Below are 21,100 nucleotides of genomic sequence, written 5' to 3'. Positions count from 1 at the left end.
AGAAAATACCAGCGACTGAGCCGTGATTCTGAACCAGCGTGCTCAGATTCTCTCACTTCCCAAGCGGATGTGTTACCTCCAGGCACTCACTCCACACGCAGAAAGACAGATAGAGAAATAGATAACGAATGTAAACAGATCATAGATAATTGAATGAATGAATGAATAAATTGATGAAATACACAAATGAATGAATGACGAAGCGATATTTTCTATCAAATGCAATCGATTGAGCGAGTGTTGGCAAAATTTTAATCAGTTGTTCAATCGCAGGGGAATAACTTCTGAGTAACGACTAAACAGGGGGTTATCGGTTGTCTTTCTTGCACTTTCCGGTGTGTGTGTGTGTGTGCTGTCTATTGACTGAAGTGTGCAATCATTATTTTTCATCCAATTATTGATAACGTCCATGACGACAGACATGATGACGTAAAGCGTTTTTTGAAGAGAGAGGAAAACCAAGACAACACCAGAGAAAGTGTCGCTGTGAGCTGTGAGGTGAGCTGTGAGGTGAGCTGTGGGCTGTGAGATGTGGGCTGTGAGGTGAGGTGAGCTGTTAGGTGAGCTGTGAGTGAGCTGTGGGCTGTGAGGTGAGCTGTGGGCTGTGAGGTGAGCTGTGAGGTGAGGTCAGCTGTGAGGTGAGCTGTGAGGTGAGGTGAGCTGTGGGCTGTGAGGTGAGCTGTGAGGTGAGGTGAGCTGTGAGGTGAGCTGTAAGTGTGAGCTGTGAGGTGAGCTGTGAGATGTGAGGTAAGCTGTGAGGTGAGGTGAGCTGTGAGGTGAGCTGTAAGTGTGAGCTGTGAGGTGAGCTGTGAGGTGAGCTGTGGGGTGAGCTGTGGGCTGTGAGGTGAGCTGTGGGCTGTGAGGTGAGCTGTGGGGTGAGCTGTGGGCTGTGAGGTGGGCTGTGCGCTGTGAGGTGAGCTGTGGGCTCTGAGTTGAGCTATGAGCTGTGAGGTGGGCTGTGATGTGAGCTGTCAGGTGAGCTGTGAGGTTAACTGTGAGGTGGGCTGTGGGCTGTGAGGTGAACTGTGAGGTGAGCTGTGAGGTGTGAGGTGAGCTGTGGGCTGTGAGGTGAGCTGTGGGCTGTGAGGAGAGCTGTAAGGTGTGAGGAGAGCTGTGAGGAGTGATGTGAGGTGTGATGTGAGCTGTGGGGTGAGCTGTGAGGTGTGAACTGTGAGGTGAGCTGTGAGTTGTGAGGTGAGCTGTGAGGTGAGCTGTGAGGTGTGAGCTGTGAGGTGGGCTGTGAGTTGTGAGCTGTGAGGTGAGCTGTGAGGTGAGCTGTGAGGTGAGGTGAGCTGTTAGGTGAGCTGTGAACTGTGAGGTGAGCTGTGAGGTGAGGTGAGCTGTTAGGTGAGCTGTGAGTGAGCTGTGGGCTGTGAGGTGAGCTGTGAGGTGAGTTGAGCTGTGAGGTGAGCTGTGAGGTGAGGTGAGCTGTTAGGTGAGCTGTGAGGTGAGCTGTGGGCTGTGAGTTGTGAGCTGTGAGGTGAGGTGAGCTGTGAGGTGAGCTGTGAGGTGAGCTGTGAGGTGAGGTGAGCTGTTAGGTGAGCTGTGAGTGAGCTGTGGGCTGTGAGGTGAGCTGTGGGCTGTGAGGTGAGCTGTGAGTGAGCTGTGGGCTGTGAGGTGAGCTGTGAGCTGTTAGGTGAGCTGTGAGTGAGCTGTGAGGTGAGCTGTGAGGTGTGACCTGTGAGGTGAGCTGTGAGGTGAGCTGTGAACTGTGAGGTGAGCTGTGAGCTGTGAGGTGAGCTGTGGGCTGTGAGTTGTGAGCTGTGAAATGAGCTGTGAGGTGAGCTGTGGGCTTTTAGGTGAGCTGTGAGGTGGGCTGTGAGCTGTGGGCTGTGAGGTGAGGTGAGCTGTTAGGTGAGCTGTGAGTGAGCTGTGGGCTGTGAGGTGAGCTGTAAGGTGAGCTGTGGGCTGTGAGGTGAGCTGTGAGGTGAGCTTTGAGGTGAGCTGTGGGCTGTAAGGTGAGCTGTGGGCTGTGAGGTGGGCTGTGAGGTGGGCGGTGGGCTGTGAGGTGGGCGGTGGGCTGTGAGGTGGGAGGTGGGCGGTGGGCTGTGAGGTGGGCGGCGGGCTGTGAGGTGGGAGGTGGGCGGTGGGCTGTGAGGTGGGCGGCGGGCTGTGAGGTGGGCTGTGAGGTGAGCTGTGAGGTGTGGAATGATGGCATAGAGGTAACGCGTCCGCATAGGAAGCGAAGGAATCTGAGCACACTGGTTCGAATACCGGCAGAGTCAATATTTTCCCCCTCTCCCTCCACTAGACCTTGAGTGGTTGTCTGGACGCTAGTCGTTCGGATGAGACGATAAACCTAGGTCCCGTGTGCAGCATGCACTTAGCTCATGTAAAAGAGCCCCTGACAACAAAATGGTTGTCCCTGGCAACATCCTGTAGAAAAATCCACTTCGATATGAAAACACAGGAAAACTGCGGGCAGGAAAAAAAAGAAAACGAGAGAGGCAAGGTCTTCAAGACTCACTTGTGATAAACTTTAAAAAAAAAAAAAAAAGTCTAATCGTTAAAATGTGTTCTGTATTTCTTATTATAAAGCTTCGGGTTAAAAAAAAAAAAAAAAAAAAAGCCCTGAAGGCAGATTCGAACCCTGCGTCTTCGGGTGAGAAGGAACTGTCTTACTCAATACACTATCATGGCTCCTTCACTGACGTTCAAAAATTTAACATTTAAACATGCTTTTTTAAAAGGCGATAAATTGATTGTGGTATTCGCAGTGAGAACGCTGTTTAAATCATATTATTCTGGTGTATCTTGGGCATTCAAAAAATCTTTAAGGGCAATAAAAAAAATATTTTTAAGTCCGTGGTAAAGGAGACGTGGCTATCGCCGCAATCACACTGTAACATTTAGCCGTTTTCTCTGGATCTAGATAGATGTAGGCCTACAAGTTTAGTTACACCTGCTGGGAATGTATGACACAGTCGATTCAATTTCTCTTTTATGTTCATTCTAGTTTTACAGTTTTAAAGTTGATATGAAAATTGAGTATTTTATTAAACTAATAACATGTAGATCAAAGTACAAGTACTTCTAAACGTCGTATGAAGTGAAATTTTTAAAAGGACTTAATTTTGAGAAAAGTCCAGACTGGAATTTTTTACGTTTCATCAAGTGTATTAACTCTCGTGGTTTATTATTTTTAACTGTGAATTCCGACTGATTTTGTTGATATTTTTATGGTAGTTTGGGGCATAATCCAGTAAGTGATGAGGCATTCACAAATCTTTATCTGAATAAATATTTAACGGTCTCCTTCTCCAACTTTCCATCACATGTTACCGTGAATTGTGGATTGAATATAGGATTGAATGGGCAGGTCAACAACTTGAAACAAAATGGCGTCCTTCGCGTTCGTGAGGAATATGAGCACACGCTTTGAATATGTATAAATATGTGTACACAATTGATTTTTGCCCATAACCATCAGGGCTCAGCCAACAGATATTTTAAGTCCACTCGTAGTATTGATTTTAGCATTTCCCGAAAAAGACCACTTGGGCGAAAGAACACAGTGAAAGCCCTGTACACTGAGAGTAAAACACACAAGCTTTTTATGTATTGAGTATAATTTCAAAATGTTATGTTTAAGATGAGAAAGATCAGTTAAAAGCAAATTAACCCCCCTAGCATTAATTACAGATTAATTTCCCTTTTTTACTATCTGCACCAGACATGCACCAGAAATATAACTTCCATGTTTAGCAAAAGATGTTCCTGTTTGAACAAAAAATGATAAAAATGACTGCTCTTATGCTGTGTCAGAATATCAAATCAAAGTGCCAAGTTTAGAGAGAAAAAAACCACAGAGAAAGAGAAATCTGTTGTGAAAAAAAAAAAGACTTTTACAGTACAATCAGGTCCCTGTTCAGGAGCCAGAGATGTCTATCAGGTGTATACCTTTTTCCTCCTGCTTGTTTGTACATATATACACATACATACACATATATCCCCTTCTATGTTACAGCAACCATCAGTATGTTAGTGGATTTGCTGCTTGCATGTGGATCTGTAGAGATTATTGTTGTTACTATTATCCTTTTTTGGCATTTTGTTTTGTATTAAAAGAAAAAAAATACTACCACACAGTACACATATATCCTTTGTTTGGGACAAGTAATTTCTGGTGTTAAACTATGTTGTGTTCTGCCCAGGGAGCAAATTTGAATAAAATGCTGGAATTCTGGTTTCTTGTTTTGTAGTATTCATCTTCAAATGCTTTTGTGAGCATGTCATAGAAATTGTGTATATCACATACATGTATGTGCACCCACACATGCACACACACACACACACACACATATCTATCAAATGACTATATATCCGAAGCTGTGTTGGAATCATCACCAAGAGCTCACCTCCAGAATGTCCTGAGAGTGACAGATAACTATCAAACTATGTGAGTGCTGAGGCCCCCATCAGACGAGGCTGTCATTTTTGATGGCGCACTACAGCACAAGATCAAATGCGCAAGCTGACGATCAAATGCGCATGATAAAGATCCCACAAACCATGTCAGCATTATGGATACACTAACACACCTACCGTGCACAACCATGAAAACGGACTGTGCCTGCTAAATTGTGTTGTAAAAATAACCATACGCATGAAAGCCTAATCACAGACATGACTAAATACGGGACACAAGTAAATGTTGCATGCCAAGAACACGGAAAAAACAACTGAAAGCAACGTTTGCACCATTTGGAGAGTATGAACTAACTCACTCTCTCTCTCTCTCTCTCTCTCTCACACACACACACAATGTACACTATAACTTTTATTTCGATCACTAAACCATTTAAACCAAAACATAAACAGCCATGACATCAGTGACAGAACATTTAGACACATGAATAATGGCTTCTTTTTTTTTTTTTTAACACACATTACATCCCCAACATTCACCCACTTGTCATGTACATTTCTGAGAATTCATGGTTTTAGGTTTACAATACTGGTACACTATGACACATAATCACACTTAAATACATAAATATCTACAGTTTTGTTATTCACAGCATCACTAAATGAACATTAAAAAAAAAGAAAAAAAAAAAGACTCAAGCAAATTTGTTTTTCCTCAGGAAAATCAAAAAAAAATCTGGACACAAAATGACTACGATGGGGACAGAAATATGTACAGGCAACAGTGGTTTTGCAAACCATTGTTACTTTGCTAATTTCTTGATGTCGCTCCATATAGATTGTACAGACAGACAGACAAACAAAAAGACAACTTTGCTCTCACACACATCTTTTAAGAACATCAACTCAATTCAGCTGTACTGAAGATCAGTATCACCATCTTCTTATTGCAACACAAAAAAGTCCCATCATTCAACATATGTTTGGGTAATAACTCATTCCATATCAATCAAAACGAAATAGACTTGTGTGCGTGTGTGAGTGTGTGTGTGTGTGTGCATAACATGTCTTAATGTTTCATGTAATGTTGATTTTAAATGACGTTCACATTATTGTTATCTTCCTTGTCCCAAACACAGCACAAGTTCTTAAGATTAAACTCAAATTTGTGCGTGTGTGTGTGTGTGTGTGTGTGAGTGCACGCAAGTGTACTTGTGTGAGTGTGTGTGCGTGTGTGTGTGTGTGTGTGAGAGTGCGTGCGTTTGTGTGAGTGCACGCAAGCGCACTTGTGTGAGTGTGTGTGGATACGTATGCATGCATGTGTGTGTGTGTGTGTTGGATTTCTAGGTTAATGATGGATCATGTTTCAATTTAACTGAATGCACTAAAAAAAAAACTAAAAAAACCCCAAAACCACCACCACCACTAATTTGGCATGTGGCAAAATCATGTTTCAGCAGACACTGCTCAACTGTTCGTTGGGACACTTAAACATACAACCTGACTTTCTTCCATAAATCTGATCATGTCATTTTTTCCAAAGTGTTCATGACTTCCACCACCAGATGAATAAATCATGAAGTAATGAACGAGAAAGTTGCTATCTCTCTTTATTTCACATTATTAATTCACATTTCCTCGACCAAGCACACTTAATAATCTACTGACACTGATATTTGACTTGACAATCCAAGTTGCATCAAGTTTTTGAGCAAATAACCAGTAGCTCCAAATTATACAGACTGTGGCTGTGGTTGTGTGTGTGTGTGTGTGTGTGTGTGTGTTGACACAGAGAGAGAGGAGAGAGATACATAGCAGCTGCATTCATATGGCTTGAGTATAATATTATGAACAAAACCAGTAAGATGGAATATTATCATTGTCCTCAGCTCTCTGAAATGAAAACTATCCATCAACAAGCACAACTATTAAGTTTGCTCAACTCCAAATCAGCTGTCTGAACTGATGTCCCTAACAGACTGCTCAACCTGTTGTCTGGGCTGGTGGGATCTGTTTTTACTCAATCACTTGTTCACATGTTTCAGATACATAGATTCTTGATATTCTACCATTGGTCCATTGGTGGGATCTATCTTATTTATGTATACAATTGTCATACGAATGCTGTTTTTTACTGAATCACTGTCAGATACATAGTTTTTCTGTCATCAGTCCATTTCTCTGGGCTGACAAAATCTGTTAAAAAAAAAGTTGTATCATTTTTTTTTCCCAAATACTTAATTACTGTGTCAACCTGTCCAATGCACGGCTGACCATTATTGGTTGCAATCAACCCCAGGTCCTTGGGTTCCTAAGGCTTCAGACAACTGTCACTGGCAGGCGACTAAAGAATTTTCTTTTACATTTTCATCTGAATGAGTTAGAACATTTTGCCCAATCAGCAAACACATAACACGTGTCACATTATAGCTGACCAATCAGCAAACAGCTTTCACTAACACTGTGACCAATCAGTAAGCAAACACCTTACTCCTTTTATTTCCACCAATCAGTGAGCTTGCACAGAGATCAATCATTTGCTAACAAAGACACAAAAAGGGCCAAACAACACCCTCCAGACTGACACTCGTGTTCTGTGGGCTATGGAACAGCACGAAGACAGGCAAAGTGGACCACCAATACAAACACTACAAGCAACAAGAGCCAAGTTCCCACACAACACACACACCAGGGAAACTATGGAATGTTACCATCACACTGATCTTTTTTTTTTCTTTTGGCTCTCACAAGCTGTATTCAGCAATGATTAGAGAAAGCACTGACATGCATTGGGGGGAAGAAGGGAAGGTAGAAGGGCAAGAGTGACAGGTAGATAGATAAAAACATATAGACATTTATAGGTAAACTTGAAACCGACCACTAAATAGTGTACATATTCAAAGGACCTTCAAACTAAACTACACAAGTGCTGCACACTTAAAGATAACCTTTAAACTACTGAAATAATGCAAGCTTACAGATAACCTTTAAACTATACTACCATAATATTGTATGCCTATTGATAACCATCAAACTAAAATACTAAAATATTGCATTGCGAATCAAATCCATGGAAAAAAAAAAAAAATCAAAGCTAATGCCCCCTGTATGAGTTCCACAATAAGTGTTCCTAATGACAACCCAACAATATACAAATCTCATACATGGTAAAGAGAAAAAAAAAGCAACATCAAATAAACAAGGGAATCAAAAGAATCCAGATTCACCCCCTCATGTGACAGATAATCCAAAATTACACACATATCACACACACAAACAAACAAAAAAGCAACCCCTCCCACCCCCCTACAAAAATGATAACAACAACAACAAAAAACCACTATCTCAGAAACCATTCACTGACAAAAAGAAAAGAAAAAAAAAAAGTGTTCAGTGATAATGCTCCAAATACAGTCACAGATTCAAAATGCAGTGAACCAGCCTTCTATTCCTCCTGAACAAAAACCAACAATAAAAACAAACAACAAACAAAAATAAGATTCTGTTTCCTATATACATTAAGTGAGTGTGTTTTCTCCATACATAAATGTTCTGATAAAAAACACCGTGCTTATGAGTGAGCCACACCGAAGTGAAATCAAACGTCCCCAGTCACTTCTCCCAGAGATTAATCACCAGCCTGCATGTCAGTGCACTGGACTGAGTTTACACATGCAAATTTGTTGCAGAATGTTGGCCCGACTCCAGGCTGTCCATTCTACATCTGATACCCGGTCTCTTCAGCTCTGCCTCAGTGTCTCAAAAACGTTCCTAAGCTACGATGCTTCATTGAACAGACGGGTGAAAATTCTTTCATGCTAGGCAAACTTAGGGCTGATGAGATCGCTTGTGCAACCCAATACATTAATTCATCTTGTATACTAGTCAGTAAGTAGGACACTTCTAGACGAGTACACTTGTACACAAACATTCTTCAGATTTACTTCAGTTTAAGACAGTTGGGGAGAGTGTGGTACAGAATGGTGTGACAAATTTTATTTATTTGTTTATTGATAATCACAGGAGACTTCTATGTGATATTCAGATCAGTATCTTCAGATTTCATTTTAGACAGACCATGCTGCTGTTGCTCATTCCAACCTTTTTTTTCTTTTTCTCCATTTTCTACTTCATGTACAGATTCATCAACTCCACTCCAACATTCCACAACTGTGTGCAAAAGACCACTCTGTCTTCTTTGACATTTATACTGTACGTCACATGGAACCCCGACTACACTTCACTTCAAACAACACCACTCAGCCTTCTTTCAACGTCTTGCAATGGAATGGACAATAAAGAAGATGGTGTGTGCTGCATGAGCGATCATAGCAGCGCCAAATATACTTAGTGTTGGGAATGTTTTAAAGACTATGAAATTAGCGCGGAGTTAGGATCACTCTAATGCTAAGCAAATTTAATGCCATGCTAAAGCTCATGCCAGCTAGTGCTGGTGGGTGTGAGGCTCCAACTGTACACCTGGAAGCGTTCTATCTTTGTGTTTTGACGCTTCGCTGATGGCCACACTGTCCAGCAGGCTACCCACTCATGTTGTCTACATACAGACTTCCAGGTTTTTCCTCTATGGGGTACAACCACATGCAGACAAGCCAAATGAACTATACAGCTGCAGAGTCATGGGACGACGACTTATGTCTCTCTATCTCTTATACTGATTGATATACAGAGCTAGCCACAATAAAGGACTGTGAACAGGTGCCACGCTGTGATATGCATCAACCCAACAATGTGATGAGGAAGGAACTCTAAATGCAGGGTTATCCTGAACTTGAGAATGCAGGTATGAACCACAAATGTTAGAAAAGAACCAACCTCATACTGACAAAGCAACAATAAAAGAAAAAAAAAAAGACTAATGCACAGTTAAAACAAGACAAAAAAAGACAAAGAAAAAAAAGGAAATGAGAAAGATATTCTTTTTTCAATTACAAATCCACTTTTACTGGGTGGCATTTCACTTTCAAACTGTCACCAGTTATCCCCTGTCTTCTCCCTCAAGAGACTAGATCCTTTGTATGGGTTTGAAAAACACCCCTGAAATGTCCTGTTAAGGTTAAGTCTTGAATCTTGCACATTCTCTTTCAGAAAGACATTGCTGTATATATAACAAACATATTGTGTAAAAGTTTAAACCACTCACCAGTCTGTCAGAGAAAAAAAAAGTTTTGAAGGAGCACTTTTAACAGTATCACAACCACCACTGGAGTTATTTGCTTATTTCCAAACTCATTTCACCACACACAAACAAGTGTGAAAATCAATACACAGTTATTCCCCTGGAACATCGCTAACTGAGTGAAGCAGGGGGGAGCAAGGTGGTTTAGTTCTGACCAAAACATATGTCAGCACTCTGGAAGCTGCCATTGGCATATGAGGATGCCGGTATCAACCTGTTCACAGCTGATCCACATAGGCAGATATCTGGTCAGCACAGTAAACAGCTAGCACCACTTCTGTTTTCTTTGCTCCATAATCCCTCCAAAACACATATTATAAACCTATCATTACACCATTTACCAAGCTTTCAGAATATTCCTTATGGGCTTCAGGCTTTTGTGAGTGTAAGAAAAAACAAAAGAAGTCAGTCTGGTGATAAATATTCCATCATCTTTTCTCCCTCTTCTTTATGTGTGTCAGAGTGAAGACAAGCAGGTGGGTATCAGCATAATGCTCCATTCTCTGCGTGATGCTTTGTAGTTCTAGCCAAGATGGTAAACAAGCAGTAAAGCTTCCGCATTGATGCTGCTGTTTCTTTTTTTCTGGGGTTTTTTTTTATCTTTGAATCATCATCATCATCATCTTTATTTCACCAGATACTTGTCACAAAGCTGCATGCAAAACACAAACAGGACAGGCATATATCATGAATATCATTGGTGAAAAAAAAAAATCTATATATATATATATATATATATGTATACATATAAACAGGAATTCAAAATGGTGAAAATGACCAGAAAGTGAATGCACCTCACAAATACTGAATGCAAGACAAAGAACCCCCCCCAAAAAAAAACAACAACAAGAAACCCCCAGAGACTCCATCGTGAAAACACAAACTGACTCCACTGATGTTGTGCAGGAAGTCTGAGAGATTTCTTGTGGTCAAGGAACATGACCACTCACCACCAAACTCCACACAGCCACAACGCACTGCACACATTCAATCCGTTCCCACAACGGACATCACAGAACACCCCTCCCTCCTCCTCCACCCCCTGATTATTCATCTATCCATTCCTTCAATGTACTTGTGGACTCTTTTTCCCACAGAAAAAGAAGAAAACTGGTCATTCCTCAAGGTTCACCATCATCACAAAACGTTTTCATGCTGGCTGGTTGCTTGTCCCCCCCCCCACAGGGCCAACGGACGTTCATTTATTTATTTATAGTCTGTTCATCTAAGATGATGATATTAGAATGGCCAATGGAAGTGAATGGACTAGCATATGCACACACCACCTTCACCTGTACTGTACACAGGCCCCCTCCCCTGTTGACACAGATGTACAAATCACAGGACAACCACACACCACCTTCACCTGTACTGTACACAGGCCCCCTCCCCTGTTGACACAGATGTACAAATCACAGGACAACCACACACCACCTTCACCTGTACTGCACACAGGCCCTCTCCCCTGTTGACACAGATGTACAAATCACAGGACAACCACACACCACCTTCACCTGTACTGTACACAGGCCCTCTCCCCTCTGTTGACACAGATGTACAAATCACAGGACAACCACACACCACCTTCACCTGTACTGCACACAGGCCCTCTCCCCTGTGTTGACACAGATGTACAAATCACAGGACAACCACACAACACCAGTTCCTTTGGCACACTCCCACACACCTTTCAACCCCACACTGACACCCCCCCCCCCCTCGACCCCCACTGTCTTACTCTCCCTCTGTTCCCCCCAAAAGGTGTCATAGTAGTAGTAAGCTTTAACACACAGTGACTTGCTAAGAGAACGCAGGCAGTGGCCCAACTGGCATCATACTGGCACACACACCTGGCAGACAACTTCTGATCCTGAACATCAGTGGCTGCAGTGTTCCTGGGGAAAACCAGCAACTGACCACAAGTTCAGTTTTCAAGGTGGTGGCAAAGTGTGTGGACCAATCCATACCTGCTACACCACACCTTACAAAAAAACAGCAGAAGCGTGACCAGCGCAGAAACAGAAAGCGGTGATCAGGCCTTGAGGAACTCGCCACAACAACAACAAAAGAAAAAGAAAAAAGAAGAAAAACAAAACAAGTGTCACAGTGATAAAGAAGAAACAAGCACCTTCTTTACAAGGACAAAAGAAAAGCACTAAAGATGCTGATACAGGTTAGTGAAGAACACACAACAGGACAACTGCACAATGTCACCCATGTTGTTGGGGAGTGAACCCAGTCACATGTCCACAGAAAGGTGTAAAAAAAACAACAAAAAGAACACAACATACAGTAAGAACGCCCAGTTACCATTGCTGGAGAAGACAACCAACACAAAAACCAAAACAGATAAAGGCCAAGGATGCCAGTGGATGACTGGGTCCTACGGTTCAAACCTCCAGGCTACATTGGGTGTGGGTGGAACGGAAACAGCACAATTAGGACAAGTCCACAGTCTTGTTTCAGACACCACCAGTGAACATTTCATGTGTGTGTGTGTGTGTGTGTGTGTGTGTGTGAGAGAGAAAGGAAAATTTCAAGAAGTCAAACTGGATGAGCGACAACTTCTCTTTTTGCATCAAACAATCCACACAGACAATATAAAATAGATCACCACCCAAGGAAAATTCCTTCCTCCCTCAAGTCTCCCTTCCCTTCCTGAGCGCTGGTCCTCTGAAATCAAACCTCTCTGATACCACCAGTCGCTGTCTGCATTACATCAGCTTCTACAATTTTAGAAAGGTTAAAGGTTGAAGGTCCCACAGCCTTTTACGGCTGACGGGGCAGTGAATCCAAAGCTCGGCATAGGAAGGCAGGGCCTATCTTTTCGATTCATGACAAGTATGGCTGCTTTCATAAAATGAATGTCAAACACAAAAAACCAACTTGGCCCAAGACAGCAATGGGTGGGAGGACCGAGCATAAATGCAGTGATTGTCATTGGAACACCAAACAAAGCTAACACATTGCAGGAGGGTGAAATTAGGACCTTTGTGGATTTCTGCCGTCACCTGATCGCAGTGACCGTATCATGATGCATGCCGATTTCAATCTGGTCATTACTGTCAACTTCCTTGAGTATATAAGCATCCAGACATTTATACACATAATGCATTCCCTTACACATAATGCAGACATTTAACGCATGAGCTGAATTAAATGCAGACTATGAATATACATTTGTGCATGTGTGCAGCAGTGAACTGTTGTGTTGTCAGTTATCCATGCTGCACTGAGTGCCACAAGTCACTAAACCTGACAAAATCCAAAAAACAAAACAGAAAAAAAAGGAAAGGGAAGTCTCCTTACCACAGCCTTCTTCAGCCACCTATTTCGTCACTCACTTCCTACAAGTGGTGAACCAGGAGACCCCAGAAACGACAACTTGCATGCACCATTAAAACTGCTGTGGACCAATATGAAGAGAAGAGTGACCATAGATATTGTAGGTGGGTTGAGTAACTCATTTGTCGTAATGCTGACAAGTTAGCGGCCAGGGTCAAGGCGCTGCTTAAAACAAAAAAGTGTCTCTGAATACTGAAAGAAAGTAAAATACAGGGGGTGAAAAATCTAAAAAAAAGTGACAAAACTAACAGAATATAAATCACTGCCAATACAGAAGTCTGTATAGCACAAAGATACTCCCACCCATACAGTTACTACTGTAGACCAAGAGGAGAAAGAAGAAACATCACAGTGGTGTGTGTGTATGTGTGTGTGTGTGTGTGTGTGCAGATGTCATAAATGCTGTGCTATGTGAACAAGTACTTAAACCATCACAGAAAAAAAAGAAGAAAAACTACCCCCTCCCCCAACCCAAAAACCTGTGCTGTATCCATGCCATGCAGTGACCATGTCTCTGGACGTCCACCAGAACACTGAAGAAGGTGTCTGTCTAAGTGCACCGGTCCGTCACAGTCCTCCGGGCTGGTCAAAGGAGACAGACAGACGGACAGACAGACAGACTAGTAGCGGTTGTACTGTCCGGCCACGGCATTTCTGGCGGCGGATGCCGCAGCATCAGCGGCGGCGGTCTGCACGACCTCGTTCCTCATAACCCCAGTGGCAAACTCTGCCTGGGCCTTCTGGAAGCTGGCCCCCGTGCTGCGGTATATACGGTGTACCTGGAAACACAGCGTCCCTCATGCCAGTATCCACTGCCATTCTGACCACAAATCATGCTCATCATGTTCACATCACTCTCACACCAACACACATGGAAACACAGTGTCCCTCATGCCAGTGTTCACTGACACTGACCACACATGATGCTCTTCATGTTCACGTCAGTCTCAAATCAACACAACACTGCACTGTATTGTTTATTACTCTTATGCCACAGCAGATTTCTCTGTGTGAACTTCAGGTTGCTCTCCACAAAAAGACCACCACAATAGCACAGCACCACCTATTTTTTTTCATCCTTTTCTTCTGCTTTTTTTTTTTGCAAGTATATCTGCTTTCCCCTCAATGCCCAAGTATTGCAGCAACGCCGTAAAAACAGGAAAAGAATGAAGAAGAGCAAGAGGAATTGGACAGTACAAAATACTGAATCAGAATTCAGATGTCAAGAACTGATGCAAGAGATGTAACTGTTATGAATTCAGAGAAGGAAATATCCCAGAAAGCGGCATCAAATAACAAACATGCACGAAAATAACATTTATAGTGCATAAAAAGTTGGCAAAGACAGAGCAACACAATAATGTACTTTCTCAGGAATGACAGCCATTCTCAAACAAGTAACAAGCTCCAGCCGGAAATGGCTTTTAATTCTCAAGCAGATGAAGGACTAATAGTGAGACATCTTTTCACTGACTTGCTGTGAAAGTTTGGCCAAGCGGAGCAAACCGATAGGCCTGGTTTGCATCAGTTTGACATGGTTTCAGTATAATTATGATACCAAATGTATTTGTTTTCCTATCAAAGTGGATTTTGTACAGAATTTTGCAAGGCATAACCCTTTGTTTTCGTGGGTTCTTTTACATGTGCTAAATGCATGCGACACATGGGACCTTGATTTATCATCTCATCCGACTAACTATCATCCAGACCACCACTCCAGGTCAAGTGGATGGGGAGAAAATACTGCCCAGCGTGGGATTAGATCCAGTGTGCTCAGATTCCCTCACACTCCCACAGCCACAGTTTCTCTCCCTATAAAAGAAATCGTGTGATTACGAGAAAGTATGGTCGTTCTCCTCCCAAGTTTTCTCTCAACTGTGAGAAAGCGTGGGGGGCGCCTCAAAACTTTCTCACAATGTTTAAGAAAGCATGGGAAGTCCCCCTTATTTCATCAAAAACATTTCCTTTGTCAGCGGGGTTGGCTTCTTGTCTTTCAGCATCACAAGTCATGGAGAAAAGTGAGAGAAAAATAGAAAAGACAAGAGGGTGCCAATGCAATGACTTAGACTATCATGATCATGATGGTGACGTTAGTGAAGACAGTGAAGGTGATGGCACGGTACTGGTTTAAAATAATGTCTGCATGTTTGTGTATGTCAGTGAGTGAGTGTGTGTGTGTGTGTGTGTGTGTGTGTGTGTGTGTGTTTGTGTATGTGTGTGTATGTGTGTGTGTGTGTGTGCGTGCGCATGTGTGTGTTTCTTTTGGTACGTTTACTTGGCTGGTTGATTTGTTCTTCTTTCACTCTATTTTAAAAACATTTTCATGTTCTGAGTGTCTTCTGTGAAACAAACTATTCTCAGAGCATTCAAGCATGCAAAAGGATGCTAACACACAGATAAACAAGCATGAAATGAAAGACATTCTAAATAAACTTGACAGAAAAGGTTGCATCACAACAAACAAGAAAACTATTTGGTCCAGTTTTCATTATCCCTACGTGCGATTTAAGTATTGTGAAACATCTTTTTCTGTCACATTTATGTAGAAAGTTGAATCATTTTGTTATTCCCAATATCCCTCGGGAAAGATGTGCTCAAAGTCTTGGTATATTATATTTCTGTTTGAGTTATACACACTGCCTTGATTTCGTTGTTTGCTAATGATTCCAATGTTGAATTTTGAGGTTGACGCACTGCAGTGATCCATCTTATGTGAAACACAATAAACGGATGTGCTTCAGTATCATTATTGTTGGTGTCTCCGCTAACGCCACTGTCATTATCATTATCATCGTTGTTGTTCCCCCCACTTTTTCTTTTCTTTTTCTCTCTACCATTTTTCTCTAAGATTTTGCACTGGGAAAAGACAAGAAACCAACTCTGATGATAAACGAAATATCTGAGATAAAAATAAAGGGGACTTCCCATGCTTTCTGACAACTGAGAGAAAACATGGGAGGGGAACGACCACACTTTCTCAGAATCCCACGATTTCCCTCAAAGTGAGAGAAATTCTGGTATTGCGAGCAAGAATGGGCTTACACATCCCACCACAGACCAAGTGGCGAATGGCTTCCCCACAACCATGCATTTAGAACCAGATCTTTCCAAGACCAGCACTTGAAAAAATTATTGTTGTTGGAAAAGATGTGTTTTCAGAGCAGGCTCTAAAGGAATTCAACGATATAAAAACAATAACAACAACAATACTACAACTGCTACTACTGATATCATAATAAGAAGAATAATGAGAATAACAACAATTAACATAGCCATAACACTAGGTTTCAAATTCTGTGGTTACCTTGACTAAAAGAGCAAAACTGACAACAGCCAGCAAAGCAAAGAAGATGCCAACGAAGATCATAATCAGGCCAGCCGCTAAATTACTGCCCACCACCCCTAGGCCAGCAATGATGCCACTGAAAAACAAATCAGAGTTATTAACACACTGTCCATGACATCGTTCAAATGAATACACACATCACAGATAAGTCTTCTTTTCTTTTTCTCAACTTTAAATGTTTTGGTTTTTTGTGTGTGTAAAAAAGACATCATCACAGAAACATATTTTGGTATGCAACAGGTAGAAGAAAAAAGACACCCCCCACCCCAAAAATCCACCCCAACAACCTACATGCATACGTAAATAAATTAATCATTACAATGTATTATACCATTGTTAAAAAGAAGAACAAGAAGAACAAGAAAATAATCATAATCATAACAATAATGGTAATGATGATGAAGCTGATGATGATGATGATAATAAAAAACCAACAGCAAAAACAACAACAGCAATAACAATGGAAACAACAATACTAGTATTATGTCAGGCCAGATCAAGTCTCATTCTTCATTACAATGCAGTGCAGCATTTTGGCAAACATTACCAACATCAATAAATTATGCATCAACAAGACATTACTCAACTTATTTAGACAGACAGATATTTATCAGGCAGAGGAAGCACCATCCTATTCCTACACTTTATCCCGTTTGGATCTTCTTCTTTTAATAACAAAACAAGGACTGTAATCTAGACAACCAGACAGGAAGTTTTAAACATAATCCCATGACATAATGATTACCCCCCCCCCCCAAACAAAAAAAACACAAAAAAAACAAAAAAAAAAAACAGAGCACTAAGGACATTTCTTTAGAAATCTTTTTCAAGAATGTGCAAAATCACTGCTTCTACATTATCATCTCATATGCGAACAATGTTTAGTTTTTACTTTCTTTTTCATAATCATCTTTTTTTTTTTTTCTTAACAGTATCACTAATATTGTAACAGTTTAAAATATTTTCTTTTTACTGGTTTACAATCTATTCACCACAAGGTTATCAAGACATACATGCATTAACTAATTTTAGCACACACACATACTGTATGTACAAAACTGCAAGATCATGACAGAAAATGACATCTAAAAAAAAAAAATAAAAAAAACCTTTTCAAAAACAGCCCCCCCCCCCCCCACCTCCACCCCACACACCCTTCCCCTCCAAAAAAACAAAACAAAAAGCGTCACTTCCACTTATACTCTTAGTAACAGTACTGTAGTAAGTGTTAAGTAAACAAGACGGATGAAAAAAAACATCAATGCAACACAGCAGTGTGGCCTGGAAATGATGTAAACGTTCAGCTGCCAGCCTCCCAGGAAAGAGATAGGGGAGAGACTAGCTATACTCACACTGTGAAGTTGGTGATGCCAATGGACTGGATGATGTAGACACAGAATTGGAAGAAAAACACAAAGAAGAACACAAAGAAGTTGAAGGAACTGTCACTCCTGGAACACACCGATACACAAAGATTACATCAACTGATGACAAGCATTGTAAACAGGACAAGACACAACACACACACACACACACACATGCTGTACACACACACACACACACACACACACTGTACAAACACACACACACACACACATAAACATTAAATTTTCATCATCTGTGGAATTTGGAGTAAGAAATAACACAATGCTTCAGTTTCAAGTTGGTGTCAAAGTGTGCATGTACTATGCCACACTATGATATTTGTATTTGTATTTCTTTTTATCACAACATATTTCTCTGTGTGAAATTCGGGCTGCTCTCCGCAGGGAGAGCGCGTCGCTACACTACGGCGCCACCCATTTTTTTGTATTTTTTCCTGCGTGCAGCTTTTATTTGTTTTTCCTATCAAAGTGGATTTTTCTACAGAATTTTGCCAGGAACAACCCTTTTGTTGCAGTGGGTTCTTTTACATGCGCTAAGTGCATGCTGCACACGAGACCTCGGTTTATCGTCTCATCCGAATGACTCGCGTCCAGACCACCACTCAAGGTCTAGTGGAGGGGGAGAAAATATCGGCGGCTGAGCCGTGATTCGAACCAGCGCTTTCAGATTCTCTCGCTCCCTAGGCGAATGCGTTACCTCTAGGCCATCACTCTGCTATTAGTATATATACTATATTAGTATATACCACACCTCATAGGGAAAATAGAAGCAGATGCCTAACTGCTGCATAAACCTAATGTGCTGGTCAGACCTTGAGAAAAAAGCTAGCTGAACATGGCTACAAAAAGGAAACGACTAAAACGACAAGAAACCTAAAGAACCACAACACAGGGCACTAAACTGAAACACAGATGACAGAAATGGAAACTGATGTATAGCTGACCAAGACCATCAGAGCATGTTTACAAACAAACAACACTGTCTCAGTTTCCAGGAGGCATCAAAGCGTGCACATTGATCTGTATATACTACACAGCATCTGCTTAAACACACACACACACACACACACACACACAAACTGCAGCTTTTTGCAAGGAGAGTAACTTGAAAATTGTAAGATATGAAAGTTACCAGCATTACACAGATTATCAGTTTGTTTTCCACATCAAAGGAAGCAGTCAACCTCTCCATACCCCTCACACCCAGATATCACACACCAAAACACCCCCCTCCACACCCCTCACACCCAGATCACACACTAAAAACACCCCCCCTCCACCCTACTCACACCCAGACATCACACACCAAAACACCCCCCTCCACACCCCTCACACCCAGATATCACACACCAAAACACCCCCCTCACACCCAGACATCACACACCATAAAATCCCCCTTGACACCCCTCACACCCAGACATCACACACCATAACACCCCCCCCACCTATCCCTCCACACCTCTCACACTCAGACATCACACACCATAACACCCCCCCTCGACCCCCCTCACACTCAGACATCACACACCATAACACCCCCCCTCGACCCCCCTCACACCCAGACATCACACACCATAACACCGCCCCCCCTCCACACCAATCACACCCAGATATCACACACCAAAACACCCCCCTCCACCCCCCTCACACCCAGACATCACACACCAAAACACCCCCCTCACACCCAGATATCACACACCAAAACACCCCCCTCCACCCCCCTCACACCCAGACATCACACACCATAACCCCCCCCCCCCCCCCCCCCTTCCACACCAATCACACCCAGATATCACACACCAAAACACCCCCCTCCACCCCCCTCACACCCAGACATCACACACCAAACCCCACCCTCCACCCCCCTCACACCGGGATATTACACACCAACCCCCACCCCACCTTCCACCCCCCTCATACCCAGATATCACACACCAAAACACCCCCCCCCCCCTCCACACCCCTCACACCCAGATATCACACACCAACCCCCACCCCACCTTCCACTCCCCTCATACCCAGATATCACACACCAAAACACCCCCCTCAACACCCCTCACACCCAGACATCACACACCAAAACACCCCCCCTCACACCCAGATATCACACACCAAAACACCCCCCTGACACCCAGATATCACACACCAAACCCCCCCCTCCACCCCCCTCACACCCAGATATCACACACCAAAACATCCCCCTCCACCCCCCTCACACCCAGATATCACACACCAAAACACCCCCCCTCTACACCCCTCACACCCAGATATCACACACCAAACCCCACCCTCCACCCCCCTCACACCGGGATATTACACACCAACCCCCACCCCACCTTCCACCCCCCTCATACCCAGATATCACACACCAAAACACCCCCCCCCCTCCACACCCCTCACACCCAGATATCACACACCAAAACACCCCCCCTCCACACCCCTCACACCCAGGTATCACACCAAACCCCCCCACCCCCTCCACACCAACCATCATCCCATGACAGACCTGAAGGCCTTGTAGAGTTGCCGGTACCAGCAGACAACAAAACCACCAGCATCCCACAACAACAATACCACCATGGCTTCCTACAGTTGGTTTGCTTAGAGAGTCCACAGGACTCCTACTCTGGTATTTTAGGGAGTCCTCATGTGGTTCTAGGGAGTCCGATCAGTCACAGGTCAAGAAACCATTCTTTTATCCAAACACACCACACACTGCCTTTCAATTAGTTCACATGCACATGCATACAAACACACACTGAAAGAGACAGACACACTCACAAACACTTTCTGCTTCAGGACAGCTTTTTCAAGGAGTTTGGACAGAAATGGAAGATTAGAAACTGGTCTATAGTTTTTCAAAATGTTTGCATCAAGGTTGGATTTCTTCAGAAGAGGCTGGACGATTGCAGTTTTGAAAGTGGATGGAAACGTTCCAGTGAGAAGGGATGAGTTGACAATATTAAGATCTGAGCACATCACTCCTCTTTTGCTGACTCTCTGTCTCACACAGAATAAAGTACAAGATCAGCACTCTATGTTATAAATGTATTCACAAATCAACCCCTTCCTATCTCTGTGGCTGCCTTCACCTCTACACTCCATCTTGCTCTCTACAATCAGCTTCAGATCCACTCTGTTTACGCATACCCAGATTCAAAGTCTCGACTGTTGGCCGGTGTTTTGTCTCTGTCTCTGGACCTTGCAACTGGAATGAACTTCCTCTTTCGCTTCGTCAAGTCTCCACACTCAGCTCTTTCAAGTCTGGCCTTAAAACCCACCTCTTCCCAAAATAGCCTCCCTTCCCTGCCTCTTCCTTGTCTTCAGTTTTTCCAGTTTCAGAGTTATGTATGCGTGTGAATGACTGGTGCGAAAGCGCTTTGATTTGTCTCTGCACAAGATTCAGCGCTATATAAATACCATTATTATTATTATTACATCACAACAACACCACCACAC

The 21,100-nt window shown here is 42.7% G+C and overlaps 1 protein-coding gene across 3 annotated transcripts in view; it reads right to left on the bottom strand.

Annotated features, from left to right (window-relative positions):
* Positions 1-4,769: 4,769 nt before the first annotated feature.
* Positions 4,770-21,100, bottom strand: part of LOC143282042 (secretory carrier-associated membrane protein 1-like) — a 30,192-nt gene continuing 13,861 nt past the window's right edge. For 2 of the 3 annotated variants that reach the window (XM_076587472.1, XM_076587473.1), the window contains 3 exons: positions 17,609-17,707; positions 16,215-16,332; positions 4,770-13,689 (listed from right to left, as the gene is read on the bottom strand). In XM_076587472.1, coding sequence (XP_076443587.1) covers positions 13,531-13,689; positions 16,215-16,332; positions 17,609-17,707 — 376 coding nt within the window. In that variant the 3' untranslated portion in view covers positions 4,770-13,530. The remainder of the gene's footprint in view (positions 13,690-16,214; positions 16,333-17,608; positions 17,708-21,100) is intronic. The other variant, XR_013055208.1, reaches the window with a different exon arrangement.

This window comes from Babylonia areolata, chromosome 5 (genome assembly GCF_041734735.1).
Source record: "Babylonia areolata isolate BAREFJ2019XMU chromosome 5, ASM4173473v1, whole genome shotgun sequence".
In the NCBI taxonomy this organism is placed as follows: domain Eukaryota; kingdom Metazoa; phylum Mollusca; class Gastropoda; order Neogastropoda; family Buccinidae; genus Babylonia; species Babylonia areolata.
This window is presented reverse-complemented; position numbering and strand designations above follow the sequence as displayed.